Raw genomic sequence first — 26,761 nt, 5'->3', positions numbered from 1 at the left:
CTAATAATAAGTTGACAATGCGCGTTTTTTTTGTTTCCCATCATTCCTGAGGGGAATTCTAAATCAGGCTGCTTAGGCAATACTTTTCGCTAAGATCGTCATCCACTGACTATGGTACGCCCGCTGGTGTCGTTCCAATTTAATTACCCCAGTCAAAAATTGTATCCCCTGGGCGGAGCCATATGGAGGTATGGAGGAAAAGTTGCTTCAATCAAAATATACATTTTCAATTAAAAAAAAAAAAAGTTGCTTCAATCAAAATATACATTTTCAATTAAAAAAAAAAAAGTTGCTTCAATCAAAAAAAAAAAAAGTTTTAAAATACAAAAATAAATTTGAAACTAAAAAAATGTGAAAGCTATTTTTCTTTGCTTGATTTTTTTTTTTTTTGATTGGGGTCCAGTTTTTTTTTTGATTGAAGCAACTTTTTTTGATTGAAGTAATGTTGATTTATGTTTGGGCCACATTTTGGCTAGGGCGTTTTTGTCTTTATTATTCAATCAAAAAATAAGTAACTGAAAAAAAATATTTTCAAAAAGAAAAATCATGTCAATCAAAAAGAGAAAAAAATCAATTATAGAAAACGCTTTTGAATGCGAAAAAATATTTGAGATTGAAAAATTTGCATTTGAACACCTAATTTTTCATTGAAAAAGTTTTCTTTGATTGAAGCAATTTTTTTTTTTGTGTTTGGGCCATATTTTGACCCATTATACATATATATATATTTTTTGTTCATTTCATTCATTTTATTTTTAATTTTATACACACACACACACACACACACACACACACATAGCTGACAGTCTAAAAAAAGATAACAATGAAACGGCCAGGCCGTCGCACCACTCAGAAGTGCAGTGAGCAGCGTGGGTAACTGTTAGTTAAATGTAAACATGGATGAAAAGAAAAGCAGGTTGGCCCACTGGGTGGGGAATTCAAATTAATTAATTAATTAATTGTGATTAACTCAATTAAAAATTTGAATAGAAATAAATAAAAAACCTAACCCTTACTTTTCGAGGCTGTGGTCATAAAGTTAAAATGAGAAATTTGAAACTGTTCAGTGTTGCAACTGTTCAGTTTTGCACATCAGTTATTTTTTTAAAGAAAAAGTCTTTGCCAATGTTATTTTTATTTTGTTTTTCGAAATATCTACATTTCAGAATATTGTATTTTCTATTTTTGAGCAGAATTCTGGCTTTGTATAGGCTAATGTTCCTATTGTTGAAAGCACAAAAGTGTGTAATAAACAACTTGCACATTTATATTTTGCCTTTTGTTTTCTTACTGTACCGAAAATGTACCGAACCGTGACCTCAAAACCAAGGTACGTATCGAACCGAGATTTTTGTGTACCGTTACACCCCTAATATATATCTATATATGTATAGGAAAGTCAATTTCACGCAATGACACTTTTCGGCCACCAGGCCTCCCCTTAAAATCCGCTCATGTCAGCAGTGTACATGATGCTAACTGTGCTCGCTCTTTACTGATAGAACACTGACAAAGCAGGACAATTGTTGGCAGCACTTTTTCCCTGAAAAACTAAAATAAAATAAAATAAAAATAAATAAATAAATAAAATAAAGCGGCTTATCAATGTGATTGGGGTCATTATTACCACTATTTGAGAAGTACTGGGTTAATGTCACGTTGTGGCTCATTTTTAATGCAACTCTGGTTCGTCTATCGCTGTCAATGGCTTCTAACTAAAAGGACTGTACCGTACTATTTTTTATTTATTATTATTATTGTTACTTTTAATGTGCAACCATAGACTTAAACATATTTTTGACAACAGATTTTTAAAGTCTTTGGTGCAACAAGTAAATCATTTTGAAACGGAACCTTATGTTTTTTTCTCGCTCATTTCTGGACCGGACGTCAATTGGGACGGACCACAACAAAAGCGGTGTACGTGGAAGAGGCCAACAATGGCAGACGCTAAAGTAGAAATAGCTGCCGAAAGCTCTACTGCTTTGTCACAAAGTGCGAACGGAACGCCTCAGCCTAACAACCCGCTGTCGAGGAAGCTGAATAAAATTTTGGAGACACGACTTGACAATGACAAGGTAACACTCGGGAGTTTTAGCTCGGTTGCTAAGTGAGCTAGCTGTGGTTGGTTTCTATTGAAATCTTCCATTCATGCTTAAACGTGTTTTAAATTAATGAGCTAGCTGGCATATCGTTACACAAATATCCAATGTTTCACGTTTCCAGAAAGTACACGTTAGCATTCTGCTTGTGTAATCTTCTAAAATTGTGAATTCAAGCTAAATGTGTCACACCTCTTAATTAATTCACTAATTGAACAGGCGTTGTGATGTTCGAGTTTTTTCCTCCTCCTAACTTTTCTTAGGTTTGTATGTTTTTTGCCTTTATCTCGACAGGTATTTTTTTGTGAATGTTGCCGTTGTTTTTTGCCATTTTTCCCCATGGTTTTTAACGAGCCATCACCACCTTAAAGTGCCTGTGACAGCATAAATAAAATCTTAAATAGCATTATAATGTGAATTACAATCATATTTTAAGACGATTCGACTATATAAAACAATTTGGCAAAGCACAGATGACAAGAAATCTTATAATCTGCTGTTTAGCCTCGCCTGTCGTCTCCAGCTGGAGGATGACGTCGGTAGGGTCCTGATTTCATCTGATTTAGAATTAAGCCCAATGAGGGGGAAGATTCAGAGCAAGGAAAATGCAACGAAGAGAGCAGCAAAACGTTGTTTGATTGTTTCAATCTCTCTGCGCCAATATTTTTACAGGATATTCTATTTAAGTATTTTTCCCCAATTGCTAACTAAATGGTATGGTCATGACAAATAACAGTCTTGTGCTAAATGGAATATGAACTATTAAAAATGCATTTTTTCAGCACGACAGGGCGAAATTACTCCATGATGGTCAAAACTGTCGACTGGCATACTGTCGATGATATTTTATGCCACCGAAGTTAGTCCGGCTTTTGTCATTTCCCTGCCCTGGCTTCAGAGAGCGTAAAAAAATCAGGAGGCGTGACAGCTAGCTGACATGCTAACCAGGACCGAGCGGCGTTTCCAAGTCTTATTCTCACCTTTCAAAAACTAAAAATCTCACAAAACTACCCCAGATCATATCACACGACGGCGGGGTTGTCAATTGTCTTCACCGATCGGCAACTTCCCCCTGCCCCCCGTGAGCAAGTTACAGCTCCTCATTACCCTGCTGCGGGCAGGAGTGCTCGTTGCCAGGGAAGAAGTTTGAGTATGACCATAGGGCAAACCGGCCGACGTCGGAGCGCGTAGCTCCCCGAGCCCAACCCAAGGGTAGTGGTCTATTGCCAGGCACACGAAGAGGGGAGAGGGGGCTGGATGTCTGGACGATATGGAGAACCGCACGAGCATAAGCCGAGTATAGTGTTCTCCCGGCGGGCACGCAAAGTGGACCAAGGCGTGTGTGCGACAAGCCGCCGGTCGTCGGCCGAGTGGCCTTCTTGGGGTGGGCAAAGAGTATTATGAGCCACAAAATGTGAGCCACCTCCTCATTAAAGCGTGTGCCATGATCCCAGTATTTGACACAATACAAATGTTTACTCACTTCCCTGTAAATTCAATGGTCCCACAGTTGTCAGACTTGTTTTGGCCAGTCTCCGCGGTGAACAGGAACTTTTTGATTCCCAAAAAGGCTCACACGCCTCTCCTTAGTGCAGCAACAAAGCCCTGAAGCACATTTGCTTGGCGTGATGCAAAAAATAAACAAATTAACCCCAAAAAAATCAGCTGAATCTGCAGTCCAGCTGCATTCTATAAAGCAATGCTGTATTGTGAGATGCTGACCCGGGTGACGTCACATTCGCATTCCTCCTCAATCCAGGAAGTCACTCATTTTCATGGCGTGGCAGTCAAAAAATTGATTGCTTCCACACACATCCAAGCGGTCCATTTCATTCAGGAGCATAAAATAAAGCGTGAAATATGAAATAAACATGCTTTTTGCTGTCATAGGCATTTTAAACGAACACAACCCACACTATGAAATAAACATGTGCAAATTGATAAATAATTAATTAGATAATAGATATTAATAGATAATTAATAAAGGTGTCACTGTTTGTATCTATAAAAAGAGGAACTAACAGGTTGGTACCAAAATCTTGCATTATAACAGTCTACATTAGCTCTCTGGCTGCCATTGACGGCGCTAGACAACCAATTCATTTTGACTGGAATGGACGTTTAGTGCCGTCAGTGGCACTGAAACCACAGCATTCAATGCCAGTTGTTTTTGCTCATTTACAGGTCACTTTCTGTTCATTTTAGCACATTTACAGGTCACCTCCTGTTGATTTTTGGGGACATTCTTGAGTCACTTCCTTTTCAAAAGCCCAAAAATCAACAGGAGGTGAACTGTAAAACCCCCAAAATCTCAGAGGAAGTGACCCGTAAAGGAAAAGGAAGTGACCGAAAATAAACAGGTAATGACGTGAAATGACCCGAAATTAACTCATTGCCTGGCATTGGCTGCCATTGACCGCCATAGACTTCCAATCTGTTTGAAGTGGGAGGGATGGCAGCGAATGGCTACCCACACTTACATTTCCTTATGGGGCTTTTACGGGTTACTTCCTGTTGATTATGGGTTACTGAAAAGGTAGTTACTCTAGAATGGCCCCAAATGAATCGGAAGTGACTAAACATCTAAAGGAAGTCACATGTAAATGCTCTAAAATGAACAGGAAGTGACCTGTAAAGACTGAATGTGAATCCTCTGGTTTCAGTGCCATTGATGGTGCTAGGCGTCCAATCCAGTCAAAATGAATTGGACGTCTAGCGCCGTCAATGGCATCCAGTGGGCTAACGTAGACACTATTGTAATTCAAGATTTTGCTTACAAACTGTTGGTTCCTCATTTATTTTATTTTATTTTTTAAAAACTGTGACACCTTTTTAAAACGATATATGGCGGAAAACACTCAGGTAAATTGAATTTCCGCTCTGAGATCCCCAATTTGGCCAAATTTCAAATTTGTCAGATATGCATGTGTGATACATCATTGGAAAGCTTAAAATCTCAATTTTCTGGGGAAAAAAAATTGGAACAGGAGGGCATTTAAAAAAAGAAAAAAAATAAACAGTAAAACCCTATCTGGAGGCGAGAGCTCAAGAGAGCAGAATTACAGACGCCACGACTTTAACGAGATATTATTGCGTACTTACCTTGTTTCGATCCAAAAACTCCATGTAGCATGTACCGAGTGTCAAGACACAGCTGTGAATGGCCACAGCTGGATTCTTGGGGGATTTATTGGTGAAACATGGTAATATAACAAGGGTCGCGATGCAGAAATCATAGACAACAAGGAGGAGATTTTGTTTTTCATATACAGTGGGGAGAACAAGTGTTTGATACATTAAAACCCATTGGCAGTGTATCAAATACTTGTTCTCCCCACTGTATTTACCCTTTAAACGTTATTTTTCAAATTTTCTTTGTTTGGATCGAATATTTATCATCTAAAATATTGGGGAAAATGTGACTGTAACGAAAAAATTCAATTAAGCGATAGTAATGAGGTACAGTGGGACAAATCTGTGTATAGTCAACCACCAATTGTGCAAGTTCTCCTACTTGAAAAGATTAGAGAGGCCTGTAATTGTCAACATGGGTAAACCTCAGCCATGAGAGACAGAATGTGGAAAAAAAACCCGAAAATCACATTGTTTGATTTTTAAATAATTTATTTCCAAATTAGTGTGGAAAATAAGTATTTGGTCACCTACAAACAAGCAAGATTTCTGGCGGTCAAAGAGGTCTAACTTCTTCTAACGTGGTCTAACGAGACTCCACTCGTTACCTGTATTAATGGCACCTGTTTTAACTCATTATCGGTATAAAAGACACATGTCCACAACCCTCAGTCAGTCACACTCCAAACTCCACTATGGCCAAGACCAAAGAGCTGTCGAAGGACACCAGAGACAAAATTGTAGACCTGCACCAGGCTGGGAAGACTTAATCTGCAATAGGTAAAACGCTTGGTGTAAAGAAATCAACCGTGGGTGCAATTATTAGAAAATGGAACACATACAAGACTACTGATAATCTCCCTCGATCTGGGGCTCCATGCAAGATCTCACCCCGTGGCGTCAAAATGTTAACAAGAATGGTGAGCAAAAATCCCAGAACCACACAGGGTGACCTAGTGAATGACCTACAGAGAGCTGAGACCACAGTAACAAAGACTACTATCAGTAACACAATGCGCCGCCAGGGACTCAAATCCTGCACTGCCAAACGTGTCCCCCTGCTGAAGCCAGTACACGTCCAGGCCCTTCTGCGGTTCACTAGAGAGCATTTGGATGATCCAGAAGAGGACTGGGAAAATGTGTTATGGTCAGATGAAACCAAAATAGAACTTTTTGGTAGAAACACAGGTTCTCGTGTTAGGAGGAGAAAGAATACTGAATTGCATCCGAAGAACACCATACCCACTGGGAAGCATGGGGGTGGAAACATCATGCTTTGGGGCTGTTTTTCTGCAAAGGGACCAGGACGACTGATCTGTGTAAAGGAAAGAATGAATGGGGCCATGCATCGAGAGATTTTGAGTGAAAATCTCCTTCCATCAGCAAGGGCATTGAAGATGAGACGTGGCTGGGTCTTTCAGCATGACAATAGTGACGGGAAAAGTCGTTCACCTGAGGAAACGAATCAATTCCGGTTCGTTCAGTAAAAAGATTCGTTCAAACAAATCGTTCAACGAATCGTTCGCCCTCCTCATTCTCCCCACCCACAACCGCCCAAATGAATCGTTCGGTCAGTGAACGGGAAGTGACGTTGCCAAACGAATCACCAAAAGACCGCTTAGCTTATTTAACTGAACAGGAAGGCTTGGTCCCTCCCCCTCTTGCACAGTACACAGGCTTTTCATTGGCCGCTCTCTTCGTAGATTCAGAAGTGAGTGACAGACTGTGTTTTTCTTTCTTTTTTTTTTTTCACTGCCTCGCCTCTGCAGCCCAGCCGCTGCAGCAATGAGAATTTCCACGTCTATCATATTTCTATGGGATCAAAGCCATGGCTTGCTTCACTTTGATATAGGAAACGGTTAAACATTTCCCCTTTTTTTAAGCACAAACTTTTTCAATCACGCTAAATTACGTGTACGCTCCCTTCCGTATTCGTAGTTTAAATGCGTGTTTACGTGAGGTGGCTGCTCGTGAAAGCCATTTGATATACCACCAAATCATTTTGGCTGAAGAACAAATAAATGTGGGATTTAAATAAACTGTCTTCGGCTATTTTTTCCGGTTGAGTGAGATTTATTGCACACAAATAAGAAAATATAAACAATATTAATAAATAATCAATTTATCATGTATATTAATAAATATTAAATCAGCGTTATAAATAAAATGTATTATTATTATTATTATTATTTGGCTTCTCTGACACGAAAATAAATGAATAAAACAACACTCGAAAAAATATTACCTAAAAATCGTGTTGAAATGTCATTTTTGCACTGGTATTAATATATAAATAATCCCATCAACTCCACGCAGTCATCCCCTCCCGATCTCAGATCGCCAAATGCTGACGAAAAGAGAATCGTTCGTTCTTTACAATGTAACCATTCCACTCTCATTGGTATGTTAAGAAAATGGAGACATACATGTATATATACATCCTACATCCCCGCGTTTAATTTTTGGACGCTTTAGTCGCACAGGATGGACTGATGGACTCAATGTTAATTAATTTGAGCCCCAACCCGACAAGCTGCGACACGAAAAAAAAAAAAAACTCGGAAAAATATGTCATGAAACTACCGTTTCATTGCAAATCAGTATTATGGTGATCATACTAAATAGTCATTTTCCATGGGCACAGATTAGATAAATTTCGCTGCCATGAAGTCCAGCTAGTCTCTTGACAGCTTTCTCGCCCGCCCCCGCGACGTATCCATAGCTCAGCCTTATCGCCTTGTAGCTACTGGCGAAATTTTTAGCGTACTGTAAAGTGGATACAATGTCGTCATATGTAGTCTCGAGTCTGTCGAGAAAAGCACAGTAAACTTTGCTCACTGTGTTTATGTGGTGATTTTTGTGCATTTGAGTAGCATATGATAGGCTCAACATGAAAGAATATGTGATAAAGCCCTTTCCTTTTAGTCCTTAGCTCGTTCACTGCCGCAGCGCTGCTGCGTGACTGCCGGTGTAGGCTGACTATAAATTAGCGTAGCAGTCTAGCAGAAGCATCTAAGCATTCTCGGTAGGACGGAGAGTCAGTAAACGGGAAGTGACATAACTCAGTCTTGCCCCCTGCCTGCGTGCTGGCTGCTTATTGGCCACACGTGGAAGTGAGTGACAGACGCCCTGATTCTGTTTCCGCTCCCTCCCCTGCCCGCGATGAGGCTGGCGTCTGATTGGTCGTGTGCTATGTCAGTAGACGCTGCCGCTTGCTCAACGCCCTCCCACGCAGATAACAAGGCAAGCCCCAACTTCATAGAACGAATCAGTGCAGAAGATGATTAGTTCGGTCTCGTTCACCCAAACAATTCGTTCAAAAAGAACGAATCGTTCACGACCGATACAACACTACATGACAATGATCCCAAAACCACAGCCAGGACAACAAAGGAGTGGCTTCGTAAGAAGCATTTCAAAGTCCTGGAGTGGCCTAGCAAGTCTCCAGATCTCAACCCCACAGAAAATCTGTGGAAGGAGTTGAAAGTCCGTGTTGCCCAACGACAGCCCCAAAATATCACTGCTCTAGACAGTGTTTCCCCTAGGATTTTTTGAAGCTGTGGTGGTGGGCTGCATCGGAGTCGGACAGCCTCACCATGTCGTGCCACAGCGAATTTTTTTTTCTTCATTTTTTCCCCCCAAGAAGAACCATAACAAAGATATATTTGAAATATTTCATTAGCCAGGCTAATGTTGTACCTCTCAGCTACAGTACATGTATGTAAAATGCGTAGCTGATTACAGCTACGTTACCCGATGTACTAATGCGACTTTTTTTCTCGTGGCAATAGTACGACTTACATCTCGTAGTGACTCAGGGTTGGCAACCCAAACTGTTGAAAGAGCCATATTTGACCCCCCAAAAAACACAAAAAAAACTGATACAGTATGTCTGGAGCCACAAAAAATTAAAAGCCTTTAACAAGCCTTATAATTATCGATACTAGCTATATTAGCCTACTATAGAAATACGTAATTAGCCTTCATGATTAAATGTTTGTTTTCCCTGCAGTGGATCCTATAGAGAATGACGCACCACGTGACTACTCTGTTGTACTATGCCACCACAAGTTTAACTTCATTACAATATTAATGAATTGAAAGAATGTTTGTGTCATGTTTGTCCTCCTAGAAATCCTATTAAAACAAAAAAATATATTTCCCTCCCCCATCTTTTTCCATTTAAAAAAAAAAAAGCTCCGAAGCATCGCTAAAGAGCCGCATGCGGCCCGAGAGCCGCGGGTTGCAGACCACCGTCGTAGTCCTCCTTTTTCCTTTTATTTGACCCTCATAAGTACTACATTACCACAACAATAACAGTCCTTCTGTCAACTGACCCATTTAGAGCACTGGGGGAATTCTAATAGCCGTGTAAAGAGTTTTACTTGATTCGGTGAGAAGGTGAATAGTTTTTTCCCCGTTGTTCGTAAACTAAATTTCCACACAAAGTGGAAACTTAGCAAGGAGAGGTATGAGAGTCATTTTTCGAGTGTCCCAGAGCTCGCGAAATTTGGGTGGGGGGGCGCATTTATCAAAGTTTCGTCAGCCGTAATTGTCTGAAGTTGGCGCGCCGGTGTTGTGCCGAAAAATAGCCACTCCACGTGAAATGTCCCCCCTGACGGGAGCGCCCACACGTCACTCGTACAAAACAGCCTTTTCTTACCAATCGATGGAACCAGAAACGACGTTCTTGTACCGTGAATATGTATCATTTTACTCTGCTTGAACTGATAAATCGTTTACTGTGACCAACGCTCTGAAAATAGAGCAAGGCTTTATTTTGGGCCCCGCCTCTCCGCAGTCTCTCAGCGCAAGTTAGTCAAAGTTTGCTTTAGACGGCCGTCCACCGCTCACTTTCGCCGAAAAGTCCGATCCAAATTATTGTAATGCCCCGGATATGGGCAAGAAGGAGAGAAGTCTGTATTTGCTTACCCACTTTATTGTGGTAACAATAATAAAGAAAAACATTAACAAAATAACAGCGGGCTGCTACAACATGCGACCGCTATCTCTCGCTATCTCGCTCGTTCTCCCATTCTTCCTACTCGTTGCCCTTGCGTCTCTTAAGGGGGGGCCTGCATAGTTACGAACATTAGGCTACAATACACAATGAATAGGTGTCCGCTGAACTCCTCCCACTCGGCTGCCGCTAGTTTGAAGCGGCCTTAAAAAAATTTTTTTATTTAAATAAATAAATAAAATACATCTCATTTGCCAGGCGTGGCGGCTTTCATTTTAGTGTGGCGGTGCGCCACAATCTGTTGAATATAGGGGAATCCCTGCTAGAGGAGATCTGCATGGAGGAATGGGCCCAAATACCAGCAACAGTGTGTGAAAAGCTTGTGAAGAGTTACAGAAAAAGTTTGGCCTCCGTTATTGCCAACAAAGGGTACATAAGAAAGTATTGAGATAAACTTTTGCTATTGACCAAATGCTTATTTTCCACCATGATTTGCAACTGAATTTTTAAAAAATCAAACAATGTGATTTTCTGTTTTTTTTCCCATAGTCTGTCTCTCATGGTTGAGGTTTACCCATGTTGACAATTACAGGCCTCTCTAATATTTTCAAGTGGGAAAACTTGCACAATTAGTGGTTGACTAAATACTTATTTGCCCCACTGTAGATATCCGTGACTTTTTTACAAACGCCAATTTTTTCATTGTGACGTAATTTGTTTAAAAGTTTCAAATATGCGAGTGAATAATTTTTTAAAGTCTTTTTTTTAAATGAAATATTAGACATCAATTAATGATTCCAAGCTAAAAATGACAGACATTTTGAAGAATAAATACAATTACTTCTCTTCTTTTTATGGCTAGGTTGAAACAAAAGCGGTTGGGTGACATCTGTAAACAGGGGTTTTCAGGGTAAAATGGACAAATTAAAAATGGTTCGGGGGCTTAATGCACCATGAATCTGCTATGGCAGCATGTAGACATATTGTTCTATTAAACACAACAGGTCTTTTGGCTTAAAATACAGCAGTTTATTTTAAAGAGGAGTGCGAGGACAGAAACTGCTTTTTCAGTCTTTTTTCCCCGCCATATCGATTCTTGGTGGGAGCATCTCAATAACATTTTGAGCTACAAAGTATTGCGATATATCACCTTTTTGATATAGTGGCATCGTTTTCAAATAATATACGGTAGCATATCGATAACCTATTCGGATACAAAGGGACACGATACATCATCATTTTGTTGTCATATGACACTAACAAATATTGACCTCAGCCAGAATATTTTCTGCACGTAAACGTAGCAACGGTTGATCGCAGCGACGGTAAATTGCAGGAGATGCTGGAGGCTCTGACGGCCCTGTCGGAGTTCTTCACCGAGAACAGCCTTCGCACGCGGAGGAACCTGCGCGGCGACATCGAGCGAAGAAGCCTGGCAATCAACGAGGACTTTGCGCGAATATTTAAAGAAGTCATAGACGTAATACACACACTCACTTGATTATACATAAGTTTTTTTCAAACTATGTAGTTTACACTTGCTTAATTTTTCCATGGTTTTCCACAAAAGGAACTGGAGAGCGTAAACGAGGACGTTCTGGCCATGAGCACGTGCTGTTCAGAGATGACCAGCAGGTTAAAGGTACGGTTAATTGGCATTGTAATCAGCGTTTCATTGATTATGGATCATTTTGACACTCTGGTTTTTTAGGCCGCCAAAGAGCAAACTCAAGACTTGATCGTGAAAACTAACAAGCTTCAAGGAGAAAAGTGAGTACAGCCATTCAGTGTCTTGGAGGTCTTCATTTAGGAGGGTTTGAATGTTTCAACGTTAACTCATTTGCTGCCATTAGCTGGTAAATAACTAGAAAACGGTCATTTCCTGTACAGTAGGTCACCTACTGTTAATTTTGGGGCATTTTTGGGTCACCTCCTTTCTAACTATTGTTGCTTATTTAACGGTGATGATAACGGAAATATTTCATCGATCGGCATTTTTTTGTCATGACTATGATGAGATGATGATGAGCTAAAAACCTGTCTCCGAGACTAAATGTCATTGCACTGCTAATGCCACAACATTGTCATATTGCGGAAAACCCTCAGGTGACTTGCAGTTCCGCTCTGAGACCCTCAATTTGGCCAGCTTTTAAAATTGGCCAAAATGCATGTGTGATACATCATTGGAAAGCTTTTAAATCTCAACATATGAAAGAGTTGGAGATTTGTTGGTGCACTGAGAAGCTGGACCAACAAATCACATTCCTGACATTTAAAAAAAAAAAAAAAAAACTTGAAATTTGCGGCATCTTGGGAGCAAGCAGCCAGGATCAAACGGTATTTCAACATGCCAAAAAGACTATTGCATTTACTGTCTTTTTTCAAAAAGAAGGAAGATGGTTCAAAACGAGTCAGAAAAGCATATAAAAAAAAGAAAAAAAAAAGGAAGTCCCACAGCATGGCAAGTGGGCATTTGCGTTTTGTTTTCAGCACCACTTTCTGCATAATGTAACGTCCGTAACTGTGTGCGGGCCCGTCAAGGGGCCATTGGACAGCAGAGTGGTGACGTAGCGGGAAGTGAGGAGAAGAGTGCGGCGTGAGAGCGAAGTTGGTGGTCACATGTTGCAGCAGTCCGCTGTTATTTTTGTTATCTAACTGTTGCCACAATAAAGTGAAGGAAGCCATAATTCACTCCTCTCCTTTCTGTTTCCCTATTCGGGCTATTACAATATGTTCTGGGACCTGTCCACGTGCCATCATCCCTGCGCTGTCATATGTACTTTGCGTTCAGGCATCTTATGATTTACAAATTAAGCACTGTTCCACAACAGTTGGCAGCTCTGCTTTGACAAAGTCATCAGTCATCTATCCAAAAATCACACTTTTTTGCAAATCCTTGAAATATAAGCAGACCGGTTGAGGAAGCAGGCATCTTCGAAGTCTTTGTAGCAGAGAACACGACTCGATGATGGCGTGAAATTCATTCGCTTAGTGCGAACAAAAGATGTCCATTTACGTGCCCTGCTATCCTTCAGCCACTCATACAACTTTTCTTTAGATTTAGAACAATACATCGCCACACACCGCCGTGGCATCTTCCCGTGAAGCAATGCAACAATACTGTGTGTATGGCGGACTTCCCTCGCAGTTCTCGGTGTGACGTCATTTCCGAAAATTGTCGAAGAAAAGCATTTTCGTTGTCAAGGGCGTTGCTATGGGTTAAACAAAGAATCTGGAGAAGTTGCGTAAAAAAAAAAAAAAATGACGAAAATGTGCTTAGAATTGTTTAGCCATTGATATTATTCAAAAACATGGTTGGCCAACCTTACTTCACATTTGGTCTTTAAGCAAAGCAAGTGGCCTCTTAAACTGTTGCTGAGTTGTTTTGATTCTGTTAGCGTTGGCTATGGCTTGCAGTAGTAGTGCTCCATGCTTCCGGTTGCAAATCAAACTACTGGAAAACCCTCACTAAGTTGTCGTCATCCTTGTAGACGCTACAATATGTGCTTGTCTGTCAATGTTAATTCGAAATTGTTGAAAACCTTTATTTTCGGACTAAAACCATTTTTACAGACAAAAAAATCTTGAGATTTTTCAACAAAACTGAACAAAGACGAACGCATTTTGAAATGACTAAAATATGACTAAAATTTTATAAATATTTTCGTCCAAAAGACTAAGACGAAAATGAAAAGGGCTGCCAAAACAACACTGGTTGTCTCTTTGACTGTCATGCCTGTCCTCTTGGTTTTAGTTAAGCACTCAGCTGGGGAATTGCTATTGTTGCTGCTGCGGTGGCAGCGGCAGCGGTACATCACAGCTGTTGTCACCGCTGCCTTTGTTGCCAAAAACACTGCCTCGTTCCCGTCAAGGTCACTGAGCACTGAGGTCACAGCCGTGCATGCAAATGAGGCCCACCCCCAGCGAGGACCCTGCAAGGTTATAGCAGTCGTTTATAGCCTTTTCAGCAGAAATGGGGGATAAAAGCCAGTTGTTTTTGCCATTTTATATTTTTAATGAATATGGAATTTTGAAGCCTGGAATGTGCACACCCTGGAGTATTAACCTGTCAATCATCACAACATTTTCAACTGGTAATTTAAAGACTGCTCTTTTGGTCAGGTGATTAACAAACAACCAAACAAATCAACAAAAAAAAAAGGATGACAATTTTTTCCCTACTATGTGGGGGCCCTGATGATTGAGGAGAAAGAGGAGGGGGGGGTCAGAAAGAGATGTGATTTGTCAGGGTGAAGCGCACACAAATCAGCAATGTGAGGTCTGGAACCTAGTGGTGTGACAAAATATCGAAATGGTGATATATTGTGTTACTTTGTATTCCAAAAGGTTATCGATATGCTCCTGCCAAGAATCGAGATATCGTTTTGAAAAGGTGTCAATGTCGAAAAAAAAAATTAAAGGAACCAACAAGTTGCTGCCAAAATCTTCCACCATAATAGTGTCTCCGTTAACTCTAAGGCTGCATTGACGGTGCACGACGCCCAGTCCATTTAGACTGGGAACGTTTGTTCAATCGAAACCAGAGCAATCACAGTCATTCCGACCGATTTTCAGGGAATTTACAGGTCACTTGCGGTTCATTTTAGGGCATTTACAGGTCATTTCCTGTTGAGTTTGAGTCATTGCCTATTCATTTGGGTGATTTCCAGGTCACTTCCTGTTCTGTAACGCAAAATAAACAGGAAGTGACCCATAAAATACCCCCAAATCAACAGGAAGTAACTGAACATCAACAGGTAAATGACCATAAATGGCCCAAAATTACCTCATTGCCTGGCATTGGCTGCCACTGACAGCCATAGACGTTCAAGCCCTCCCACTTCAAATGGATTGGACGTCTACTAGTGATAAACTCATTCCAGTTCACAACAGAAGCTTGTTTTTCTGTTTATTAGTTGTTTGTAGAATATGATTTCCTGACCAATGTATCGATAATCGTTGTATCGCCATATCGTCAGATCATCGTTATCGTGAGCTTTGTATCGCAAATCGTATTGTATCGTGAGGTACCAAGAGGTTCCTACTCCTCGTGGAACCTATTATTATGTGAATCACATTTGAGTGTGGATATGTTGACATCTTATTCTATGCTGCCTGATCACTAATCCTGGCACCGACAATCTCACTGCTTGAGTGTGTCTAGTTGCACCCAGTCATGCGTGAATCCCATCAGACGTGTGATAGTCCTGTAGGAAAGTGGAAATGCTGCGCGGGGGTCCGCCCCAGGGCCACGGCACCTCCTTAGCCAATCAGTGGGTGCGCCTGCGCGGCCAATCGTTCCTCTCCTGCAGCTCTGGCAAAGGGGCCACCGCCATCCCGCCGTGACCCAGGATGGTCTCCGTGGCCCCATTCTTCCCCATGCCACTAGGGAAGGGATGAGGGGAAGCACCACCGGGTGTGACATCATCCTACAGGCATGAAAATCTGTCACATTTCGACGAAATTCGCTGTTTTGAAGTAAAAAAGGGTGACCTACGTGAATTAGAGATCTGAGGAGAAAATTTGTAAGGGCGGTTGTTTCGTGAGATTTTTTTTAATGTTGGACGCTCGGTATGCAAGCAGGGAATGCGGCACAAAGCCAAAAAAGCGCACCAGAGTGGCCAAAACATTGACTTATTTCAACAAAAACAAAGGAGGGTAAACTCTTTTCTTGTCTCTTCAATGCCAAGCTTGGCTGCACGTCGGCCATGAATGAACACCTAAAGCGCCGTCACCCAGTTTGTAAGTCCATCTAACTAACTAACGACATGTTTTATTGAAGTTGCGGTAAATAAAAATGAGGCTGCGTTTTATCGTCGCGTGCGTGCATACATTCGTGCGTGTGTGTACACGTGCGTTATGGTGGCATATGAGACTTGTTCCTTTCACAGAAGTTTATTGGTCATCAACACGCCGTAGAATTAAAGTTCAAACATACAAAGTAAGAAAACATGTATATTTAGCACTGTAAACATTAGCATTACTACATTGAGGCTAATGGGGAAAAAGACAACCTACTTTAGCCTGCTATAAAACATTGGCAGTTATTTGTGATTTATTGTTGTTATTTACGTGTTTATTTGTACTTTAGTAAAGATTAGTCGACTAATTGTAAAAATAGTTGCTGACTAATTGGGACAACATCAGTCGTTTGGGACAGCCCTAGTTGTACAGTGTACCGGAACATATTTCCTCCACACCCTTCTCACCTTTTTAACCCCTGACTCATTTTCATGCCTGATCTTATGTTTGGAGATTTGTGAGTAGGCGGGGCCAAGGCAATTGAGAAAGGAAGTCTAGTTAGGATCTAGCATGCTAGCTTTCTGCGTGTTTCGCTAGCTAGCACATGTTGACAGACCGCTCACATGGCAACAAGAGAATGGCGCAACTATGGATAGCATGCTAGCAAAAACCTGTAGCTCATTCTGGGTGTGACATCATCTGTTTGGAGATTTTTGAAAAGGCGGGGCCAAGGCAGCTGAGAAAGGAAGATAAAAAAAAAAGATATAATTTGATTATGAAGCATTTTTTTGTAACTTTTTTTTTGATGGATTTGTGTCCAAAATAGAAAAGGTTATCGTTTTAAAGTCACTTGTTGTATGCAGCCTCTCCTAGCACCGTTTACCGCCAGTGACCGTATTAAGCATCCAACTCATTTAAAGTGAAGAACCGTGAATCTTCAGGGTGTTACGAAATGTTTAGCAAGCATGTAATAAAATGAAAATCACTTCAATAGAAATTCAAATTTGGCACTCCTACCGTGCTGCTTTTGTTTTGCTCCCAAATTACTGCATCAGGGAACTCCCAGTTTTTTCAGCAATGTGGTTTGTGACATCACGCCCAGAGTTGATGATCATATCTAGCTTTCTAGTGCTGCGCTAGGTAGCTAGTACATTTTGACAGACTGCTCACATATGGCAACAGAATAGCGTGACTATAGATAGCATGCTAGCAGAAATCTGCAGCTAATTCTGGGTCTAAAATCATCTTCTTTCTGGAGTTTTTTTCATGGCTGGGGCCAAGAAAGGAAGACTAATTAGGATCTAATTCATAATTAAGCCTTTTCTGTCACTTTTTTTTTTTTTTTTTTTTTCCCCCCGGACTTGCATCCAAAATATGCTCTGCTATCATTCTGTATTTTCTGTCAACTGTCAAGTTAGTTTTTTGCTCTGAAAACAGCTGCAAGTGAATACATTATACGCGAAATGGTTGGGAAAAGTGCAAACTCCCAGCAAAGACAATAAGAGCTTTTATTTGCGGTGAGTCCAAGGAATGAATGATTCATGACTTTCATGAATATTTCTTTGCCTGTTTGCATAAGGAGTGCGACGCCGTTCATTACAGTGCCTTCATATTGCTCGTCGGCGACGCCGGCGCGCTCAGCCTTGATACGCGCGTCTCGTCTCATCACCGACGCGTTGTTGTCATCGCCAGACTCACTGACAACACGCATTAAGAGCTCGGCAAGGCCTCGGTTTGTTCCGCTGGCAGTGAACGTGTTCTCTGGTTTGCTAGTTTCTACGTTTGTTTTGTTATTGCCTTCCTTAGCCTTATTGTAGGTTGGTACATTTTCAGGTTATTTTTATTCCGCTGTCACGTTCACACACTGCATGTCATTTTGCATCAATTCAACTCTTTTGATGGCATTAATTGGTAGAGAACAAAAATGACGTTGGATTTCTCACCTATTCCGTATTGTACACTACGCTAGCTTTCAAATGACACCTATTATGAAAAATCTGATTGGCAAAAAAATTGAATAATTTGGCTTCAAATTTGCTAACATGCGCACTTTGAAGGCCAAGAAGACAGTCATTTAGGAACAAAATCAATGCTTTTGATGGGATGTAATTGGCAGTGAACAAAAATGGTGTTGGGTTTTTACATATTTCATACTCTAAAGCAGGGATAGCCAACTCCGGTCCTCGAGGGCCTCGATCCAGCTTGTTTTCAATGTCTCCCTCCTCCAACACACCTGACTCAACTAATCAGGATCGTTATCAGGCTCCTGCAGAGCTCACTCATGAGCTGATCATTTGATTCAGGTGATTTATAGTAGGGAAACATGGAAAACAAGCTGGATAGGGGCCCTCAAGGACTGGAGTTGGCTACCCCTGCTCTAATGTCAGCTAGCTTTCGAATGACAACTATTATGAAAAAAATTGGATAATTCAGCATCAAATTTGCTAACATGCACACTTTGCAGGCCGAATTGACAGTCATTTTGGATCAAAATCAATGCAAATTCAAAACGGATATCTCTAAGCTAGTAAGCTAATAATTTAACAAATTCCTGTTCAAAATTCTTCTAATTTTGACAGCATGCTTTGTGAAAATGTCAAAATTTGAGACCACACTGCCCATTGGTCCATTGTATTCCCTCATACCAAGTGCGAGTCAACCTTCCACTGAGCAAACCAGTTCCTCCACCTAGCAGTTAAAAGAAATAGATTAAGAATGTATATTGGGAGCAAACCAGTCCAAAACCTGGTCTAAAAAGCCACTTTTCCTAGATGGGCTGTAATTGGCAGAGAACAAAAATGGCGTTGGGTTTTTCACTTATTTCATATTTTACACTAAGCTAGCTTTCGAATTACAACTATTATGAATTATCTGATTGGCAAAAACATTGAATAATTTGGCGTCTACTTTGCTAACATGCGTACTTTTCAGGCCAAATTGACAGCTTGGATCAAAATCAACACTTTTGATGGGCTGTAATTGCTAGGGAACAAAAATGGTCTTGGGTTTCTCACCTATTTCATATTCTAAACTAAACTAGCTTACAATTGACACCTATTATGAAAAATCTGACAAAAAAATTGAAGAATTTGGCTTCAAATTGGCTTACATGCGCACTTTGCAGACGAAGATGATAGTCATTTAGAATCAAAATCAACACTTTTAATGGGCTGTAATTAGCTGAGGACAAAAATGGCATTGGGTTTCTCACCTATTTCATATTCTACACTAAGCTAGCTTTCAATTGACGCCTATTATAAAATATCTGATTGGAAAAAATGTTTAATAATTTGGCTTCAAACTGGCTAAAGTATTTGTGGGGTGTTACCATGTAAACGGCCCTGAAGATAGCTTTCAATTGACACCAAATATGAAAAATCTGATTAGCAAAAAAATGGAATACTTTGGCTTCAAATTTGCTAATGTGCACATTGCAGGCCAAAAGCTTTTGATGGGCTATAATTGGCAGAGAACAAAAAAATGGTCTTTGCGTTTCCACCTATTTCATATTCTAAACTAAGCTAGTTTTCAATTGACACCGATAATGAAAAAAACAGATTGGCCTAAAATGGAATAATTCGGCTTCAAATTTGCTAACATGTGCACTTTGCAGACCAAGATGACAGTCATTTAGGATTAAATCAACACTTTTGATGGGCTGTAATTAGCAGAGAACAAAAATGGCTTTGGGTTTCCCACCTATTTCATATTCTTCACTAGGATAGCTTTCAAATGACATGTTATGCATTGTGATTTAAATAGAAATACATCTTTAATATAATATGTGTGTTTTATTTATTGGATTTGATGAATGGGTAGTTAAAATTAAATTGGTTCAATGTTGTTGGTTTTTTTTTTTTTTGTACTATTATATCTCATATCGGCAATAATTTTTGAGACAATGTATTGCTCACTAAAATTTGTTAGCGCGACAGGGCTATTCACGACCAGACATTTTCATTCATAAAGCGGCACAGACTGCGTGGTGCTGGATGGGCTTCGACCTTGTCGCTAGTGATTTTTGTCCCTTGTGCAGCCGCTGCCTTCTTATTTCATTTTCCTCTGCATAATAGCCAGATTTGCCAGATAATCTCTCAATCTGAGTTGGCCCGGGGAGAGTGCGGGCCGCGCCACTCATGCCGACCGCCTCCCCCCGGCGGTTCACTATCTTATCAGGCGACGGTGCAGTGTCATTTGTCAGCTCTAATGAAACGTAAAGAAGCGGCAGATTGCACGAGCAAAGGTGTTCGGCGCCTAGCCGAGAGAGGACTGCCTGACCCGTGTTTTGCCCGCCGGCGTTCCATGTCATCCTTACACGCGGGGGCACGCGCCTCGTCGGAATACGACAACGTCAGCGAAAGCGGCCACCTGGCCCGCTCTTTTACATTACACGTCGTCAGGCGGAACGTGTCCCGACACGACCACCGAGCCGGCGAGGCCGCAGCTGAAATTACTAGAAAATGAATCATGCTTTTAACTCGTTAGCTGCCATTGAAAGGGATGGATGTCCAATTAAGTGCTGCAACGATTAATCGATTAACTCAAGTAATTCGATTAGGAAAAAGCTTCGAATCAAATTTTGCTGCTTCGAGTATTCGTTTAATTAGATCAGGGGTTCCCAACCTATTCCACTAAGGCACACTGTGGGTGCAGGATTTCATTCTTACCAAACAAGATGACAACACTTTTTCCCCAATCTGGTGTTTTACAAGTGCAATCAGTTGATTGCAGTCAGGTGTGGCTTGTTTTAGCAGAAGCCTCATTGGTTCAACTGTCTCTGCTGGATCGGCTGGAACAAAAACCAGGACCCACAGTGTGCCTTGAGGACTGGGTTGAAAACCCCTGAATTAGATTGACGTTGTATTGGTTTGTTTTGAAAGTGTTTGCATTTTCAGTGGGGCAAATAAGTATTTAGTCAACCACTAATTGTGCAAGTTCTCCCACTTGAAAATATTAGAGAGACCTGTAATTGTCAACATGGGTAAACCTCAACCATGAGAGACAGACTGTGGGGGAAAAAAAAAACAGAAAATCACATTGTTTGATTTTTAAAGAATTTATTTGCAAATTATGGTGGAAAATAAGTATTTGGTCAGTTCCAAACGTTCATCTCAATACTTTGTTATGTACCCTTTGTTGGCAATAACGGAGGCCAAACGTTTTCTGTAACTCTTCACAAGCTTTTCACACACTGTTGCTGGTATTTTGGCCCATTCTTCCATTCAGATCTCCTCTAGAGCAGTGATGTTTTGGGGCTGTCGTTGGGCAACACGGACTATCAACTCCCTCTACAGATTTTCTATGGGGTTGAGATCTGGAGACTGGCTAGGCCACTCCAGGACCTTGAAATGCTTGTTACGAAGTCACTCCTTTGTTGCCCCGGCTGTGTGTTTGGGATCATTGTCATGCTGAAAGACCCAGCCACGTCTCATCTTCAATGCCCTTGCTGATGGAAGGAGATTTTCACTCAAAATCTCTCGATACATGGCCCCATTCATTCTTTCCTTTACACAAATCAGTCATCCTGGTCCCTTTGCAGAAAAACAGCCCCAATGCATGATGTTTCCACCCCCATGCTTCACAGTGGGTATGGTGCAATTCAGTATTCTTTTTCCTCCAAACAAGAGAACCTGTGTTTCTACCAAGAAGTTCTATTTTGTTTTCATCTGACCATAACACATTCTCGCAGTCCTCTTCTGGATCATCCAAATGCTCTCTAGCAAACCACAGAGGGGCCTGGATGTGTACTTTCTTTAGCAGGGGGACACGTCTGGCAGTGCAGGATTTGAGTCCCTGGCGGCGCATTGTGTTACTGATAGTAGCCTTTGTTACTGTGGTCCCAGCACTCTGTAGGTCCCCCCCGTGTGGTTCTGGGATTTTTGCTCCCCGTTCTTGTTATCATTTTGACGCCACGGGGTGAGATTTTGCATGGAGCCCCAGATCGAGGTAAATTATCAGTGGTCTTGTATGTCTTCCGTTTTCTAATCATTGCTCTTACAGTTGATTTCTTTACACCAAGCGTTTTATCTATTGCAGATTCAGTCTTCCCAGGCTGGTGCAGGTCTAAAATTTTCTCTCTGGTGTCATTCGACAGCTCTTTGGTCTTTGCCATAGTTGAGTTTGGCGTGTGACTGACTGAGGTTGTGGACAGGTGTCTTTTATACCGATATATGAGTTAAAACAGGTGCCATTAATAAAGGTAATGAGTAGAGCCTCGTTAGACCTCGTTGGAAGAAGTTAGACCTCTTTGACAGCCAGAAATCTTGCTTGTTTTTGGGTGATCAAATACGTATTTTCCACTCAAATCTGGAAATAAATTCTTTAAAAATCAAACAACGTGATTTTCTGTTTTTTTTTTTTTTTTTTTTTTTTTCCACAGTCTGTATCATGGTTAAGGTTTACCCATGTTGACAATTACAGGCCTCTTTGATCTTTTCAACTAGGAGAACTTGCACAATTGGTGGTTGACTAAATACTTACCGTATTTGCCCCACTGTAGTTTTGTTGTGGGTAGATACAGTGCCCTCTGGTGGGAACAGTGAATGATATACTGTAACTCATTTAACATGGCTGAATCAAGCTGCTCCTGTTAAGACCAACATAAGGTAAGTTTTTGTTTGAGCTGATATGTTTTTTTTAATGCATTTGTAATTTAGTTTTTATGGGTATATTTAGCCATTTATTTGTGGGAATATGTTTGAATAAAGTTAGGATTTTATGGCATTTAAGCTATCGGACTATTACTATGCAAGTTAGCCAATTGTTCTTTTGTTGTAATTAGATCCTCATTTATTTTAAAATCATTTATTTTATTATTATTTTTTTTAATGAAAGTGCAATTCTGCATAGTTTGAAAAAACACTTGGCAATTTTATTTTGTATTTTCATTTAATGCTCTTTTGAAAGTGCAATTTTAGCTTACATCAGTTTTACATCAACATTATATGTTCCTAATCCAATTACTCGTTTATTCGAACTATCTAGTTGATAGAGTAATCGATTTACTAAAATAATCGATAGCTGCAGCCCTAGTCCAATTCATCATTCAGCCAAAGCTGTAAATTCTGCACTCTAAAGCAGACTTGACAATCTAAATTTCATGAAATTTAAGACAAAATGCACATATAAGATGTACCAGATTATAAGATGCAGATGTAGCCTTGTCAAAATTGCATATTTGGATATTTAACATGAGTGCCAGACACTGTATGTCACAAAGGCTCACCCCTCTTCCCTATTTGATAGCACAAATGCGTAATTTATTTTCTTAAATTATGGTAATTCTGTTTTCGGTATATTTCCTGTTGGGTTTTCTGTGACGCAACTCCAGTTAGCAAGACTCTATTTAGTAGGGGTGTGAAAATATTTCAAAAGGGTGATATATTGCAATTCTTTGTAGCCCAAAAGGTTATCGATAATCTCCCACCAAGAATTGATATATTGTTTAAAAAAGGATCACTGTTAAAACAACAACAAAAAAAATATCTACCAAAATCTAAGCCTGTCGCAATAAGTCAATTAATTGCACTGTAATTCCCTAATGGCAAATTTGAAGTAGGAGGGCTGCCACGCTCAGCACAGCTATTCTCCCAGTGCAGGCCAACTACGTCATCACACCGAGCGTCCATTGCGCGCATGAAATATGGCGTCCACCTTAGGTCAAAACATGTACTAAATACTTTTTAAAAATGTTTTTTTAAATCAGTGGCAATATTTTATGTGTTTCTAACAACATATTTTAGTAAAAGAAAACAATTGTGGCATATTAGAGCCTACAAGTCTTGAAGTCCGAGGTTCCCTTTAAAGCGGAAATGTGAACCAAGGTTGACCAACCATGTTTTTAAATAATATCAATGGCTAAACAATTATAAGAATATTTTCATTATTTTTTTTTAACGCAACCCTTCCAGATTCTTTGTTTAACCCATAGCAACGCCCTTGACAACAAAAATGCTTTTCTTCAGCAATCTTCGGAAATTACGTCACAGCGGGAAGTGCAAGGGAAGTCTGCCATAGAACAGTATGGTTTGTTGCATTGTTTCTCGGTAAGATGCCACGGCGGTGTGTGGCGATGTTTTGTTCTCACTCAAACGAAAAGTTGTATGAGTGGCCAAAGGATAGCAGGGCACGTAAATGGACATCTTTCGTTCGCACGAAGCGAATGAATTTCACGCCATCATCGAGTAGTGTTCTCTGCTGCAAACACTTCGAAGATGCCTGCTTCCTTAACCGGTCTGCTTATGATCAAGGATTTACCAAAAAGTAAGTGTGATTTTTGGATAGATGACTGATGACTTTGTCAAAGCAAATCTGCCAACTGTTTTGGAATGAACAGTATAAGCTTGCGACGTTAGCCGAAAGTTAACTCGTGGCAATCCCCGATTATAGTTGTTGTTGCGTTCGCTAGGTTAAGCGTGTTTAAATTGTGCGTCACCTTCATCCTCATCTTGTCCGAAAGGGTTAATCCACTGTCAGTCGGGAAAGGGGTGTGGATGTGCATATAAGCGGGTCGGCGTCGCGGTAATTCACGGTCACGTTGCCGTAAGAGACACACACCGCCGGTGAGTTTGTGCATATTTATTTGTATTTGTATTATGTATTTCCACCTTCATGCTTCAAGCATTGGTTTGCATTTGTACGGTTCGGCGTTTCTTTCATGGTGATCGCTTGATAGCCTTCTAGTTTGTGTTTTACGAACGAGAGCCGCTGACAGGTGACAACAACAAGCGTGTTGGTTTTAATGTCTGGCAGCGAATCAGCGAGCGCACAGGTCACGCAGTGAATCATGGGAAATGTAGTCTCGAGACAACACTGAAGTGATGCTTTGTAATCTGTTCGCTTGTGCGAAAAAACTACATTTCCTCACGCCATTAGACGCCACTTCCTGCCGAGAGCCCCGAGCTGTGTTCGTACTGTTAGCTCCATGTGTTAATAAAGAAAAAGTTGTCAGCACGTCGTGTGTTCGATACATTTGTAAACAAAAAGCTCATAACAAGACACTACGCACGATCCATTTAAGAGACGCTGGAGTAGTAGGAGGCGAGGAGATCAGCGAGAAGCAAAACTTGGTGGTCGAATGTGGCGGCAGTCCGCTATTATTTTGTTTTCTTATTGTTACCACAATAAAGTGGAGAAAGCCATCAACGACTCATCTCCTTCTTTCCCCCCAACGTTTTTATATTATTATTTTATATGCACGAGAGCTGCCGGATCTGCCAAAATGAACATGGTCTGATTATTTTTTTTTTTTAACAATTTCATCAGATAGACAAAAACATAAAATTATGTGCAAATGCCTGCATCTTCAAATCATGAAAATAATAACAGCCTATATCTTACCAATCTTGCAATCTCGATGGGTCTTGTATCCATTCCATGTCAGGTAGTCTAGGCACATTGTTTGCATCCTGATTAGCGTCTGGGTGATACATGTTAGGTCCAACATAAAATTCCAACCTCCTCTTCTTCCTCCAACTCTTCAAAAACTTGGATCTCCTCCCTTGCGCTCGATCTATCGCTTATATCGCTGTTAGAATCATTGGATGAAGGGCTTTGTATGGCGGCCGTATGTATGGAGCGTCCCCTTTCAGGCTCGAACTTCGGAAACGCGATTATTTTGTCAAATATACAACATAAATTATTTTTTTCATGCTTTATTTGTTGGACAATGTATAATTACTTTAATTGTGACCCTATTTGCCATGTTATGAAATGACTTCACATTTCTGCTTTAAAGCTGTAGGGTTCAAAAGGAAAGAAAAAAGTAGCGGCTTGGTAACGCCCCCTTTAAAATCGTCCACCGTTTTTTTCCCCCCTATTTGAAGTCCAAGCAAATGTTGGTAGTGTGACCTCGTTGGTGAAAATCCCCCGGAGAGCCGCCCGGAACACAGTGTAAACAAAAGGCATCACGCTTGAGTTGACTGTTAATCAGAGCCATCGCCCGCTTGCCCTGTGATTGCTGGCGCATGCCGAACTAACTGCAATGGCACTCTAGCCTTTTCAAGTGGGCCAAGTTTTAGGCAGCCACTGAAATATATAGGAAAGTTGAGGAAAAAAAGGTTGGTTTTTAACTTATTGGCTGCCACCCCCTCCCTTTAAATGGATTGGACGTATACTAGTGATCATTGGTAGGGAGGTGCATCTTGGCCAGAGGAAGAAGTATAATTGTTATCATTTTTTAAAACTCATTAGCTTCCGCTGATGGCACTAGATGTCTAATCCGTTTGAAGTGGGAGAGGTTGGCAGCGAATGAACGAATGTTCACGTTTAAACTGATTTGTACTCTACTAGTGATTAAGTAAAAACAAATTGACTCTGTTCAAATGGATTGGATGACTAGCGCTAAAAATGGCTGCCAAGAGTTCATCTTAGGGCATTTATGGGTCACTTCCTGTTGATTTTGAGGCCTTTCCAGGTCACTTCCTGTTATTTTTGGGGCGTGTGCGCTCACCTCCAAATAGGGCTTTGCTGTTTAAAATGTTTTTTGTTTTTTGTTTTCAAAAATGCCCTCCTGTTCAGAATGTTTCTTCTCCCAGAAAATGAGATTTTAAGCTTTCCAATGATGTATCACACATGCATATCGGACAATTTTGAAAGTTGGCCAAATTGGGGGTCTCAGAGTGGAACTGCAAGTCACCTGAGGGTTTTCCGCCTTATACATTTTTAACTAACTTATTAATGTATGAATTATTTATGTTCTTTTTAACACAAAGGCATGACATCATGTAGACTTGAGTTGACACAGTGGCTGAAAATGGCGAAACTTCATTTGAGCCCCCCCCCCCCCCCCCAAAAAAAAGTCATGCAGTGTATATATATACACTCA

At 40.6% G+C, this 26,761-nt stretch overlaps 1 protein-coding gene across 1 annotated transcript in view; it reads left to right on the top strand.

Annotated features, from left to right (window-relative positions):
- The first annotated feature begins 1,882 nt into the window (after nucleotides 1-1,882).
- Nucleotides 1,883-26,761, top strand: part of cog6 (component of oligomeric golgi complex 6) — an 87,948-nt gene continuing 63,069 nt past the window's right edge. Inside the window, exons 1-4 of the mRNA XM_057838469.1 lie at nucleotides 1,883-2,078; nucleotides 11,531-11,674; nucleotides 11,765-11,836; nucleotides 11,906-11,964. Of these exons, the coding sequence (XP_057694452.1) occupies nucleotides 1,941-2,078; nucleotides 11,531-11,674; nucleotides 11,765-11,836; nucleotides 11,906-11,964 (413 nt within the window). The 5' untranslated portion in view covers nucleotides 1,883-1,940. The remainder of the gene's footprint in view (nucleotides 2,079-11,530; nucleotides 11,675-11,764; nucleotides 11,837-11,905; nucleotides 11,965-26,761) is intronic.

Source organism: Corythoichthys intestinalis, chromosome 6 (genome assembly GCF_030265065.1).
Source record: "Corythoichthys intestinalis isolate RoL2023-P3 chromosome 6, ASM3026506v1, whole genome shotgun sequence".
NCBI lineage: Eukaryota > Metazoa > Chordata > Actinopteri > Syngnathiformes > Syngnathidae > Corythoichthys > Corythoichthys intestinalis.
Note: the sequence above shows the minus strand (reverse complement) of the source record. Positions and strands in the feature narration are given on the sequence as shown.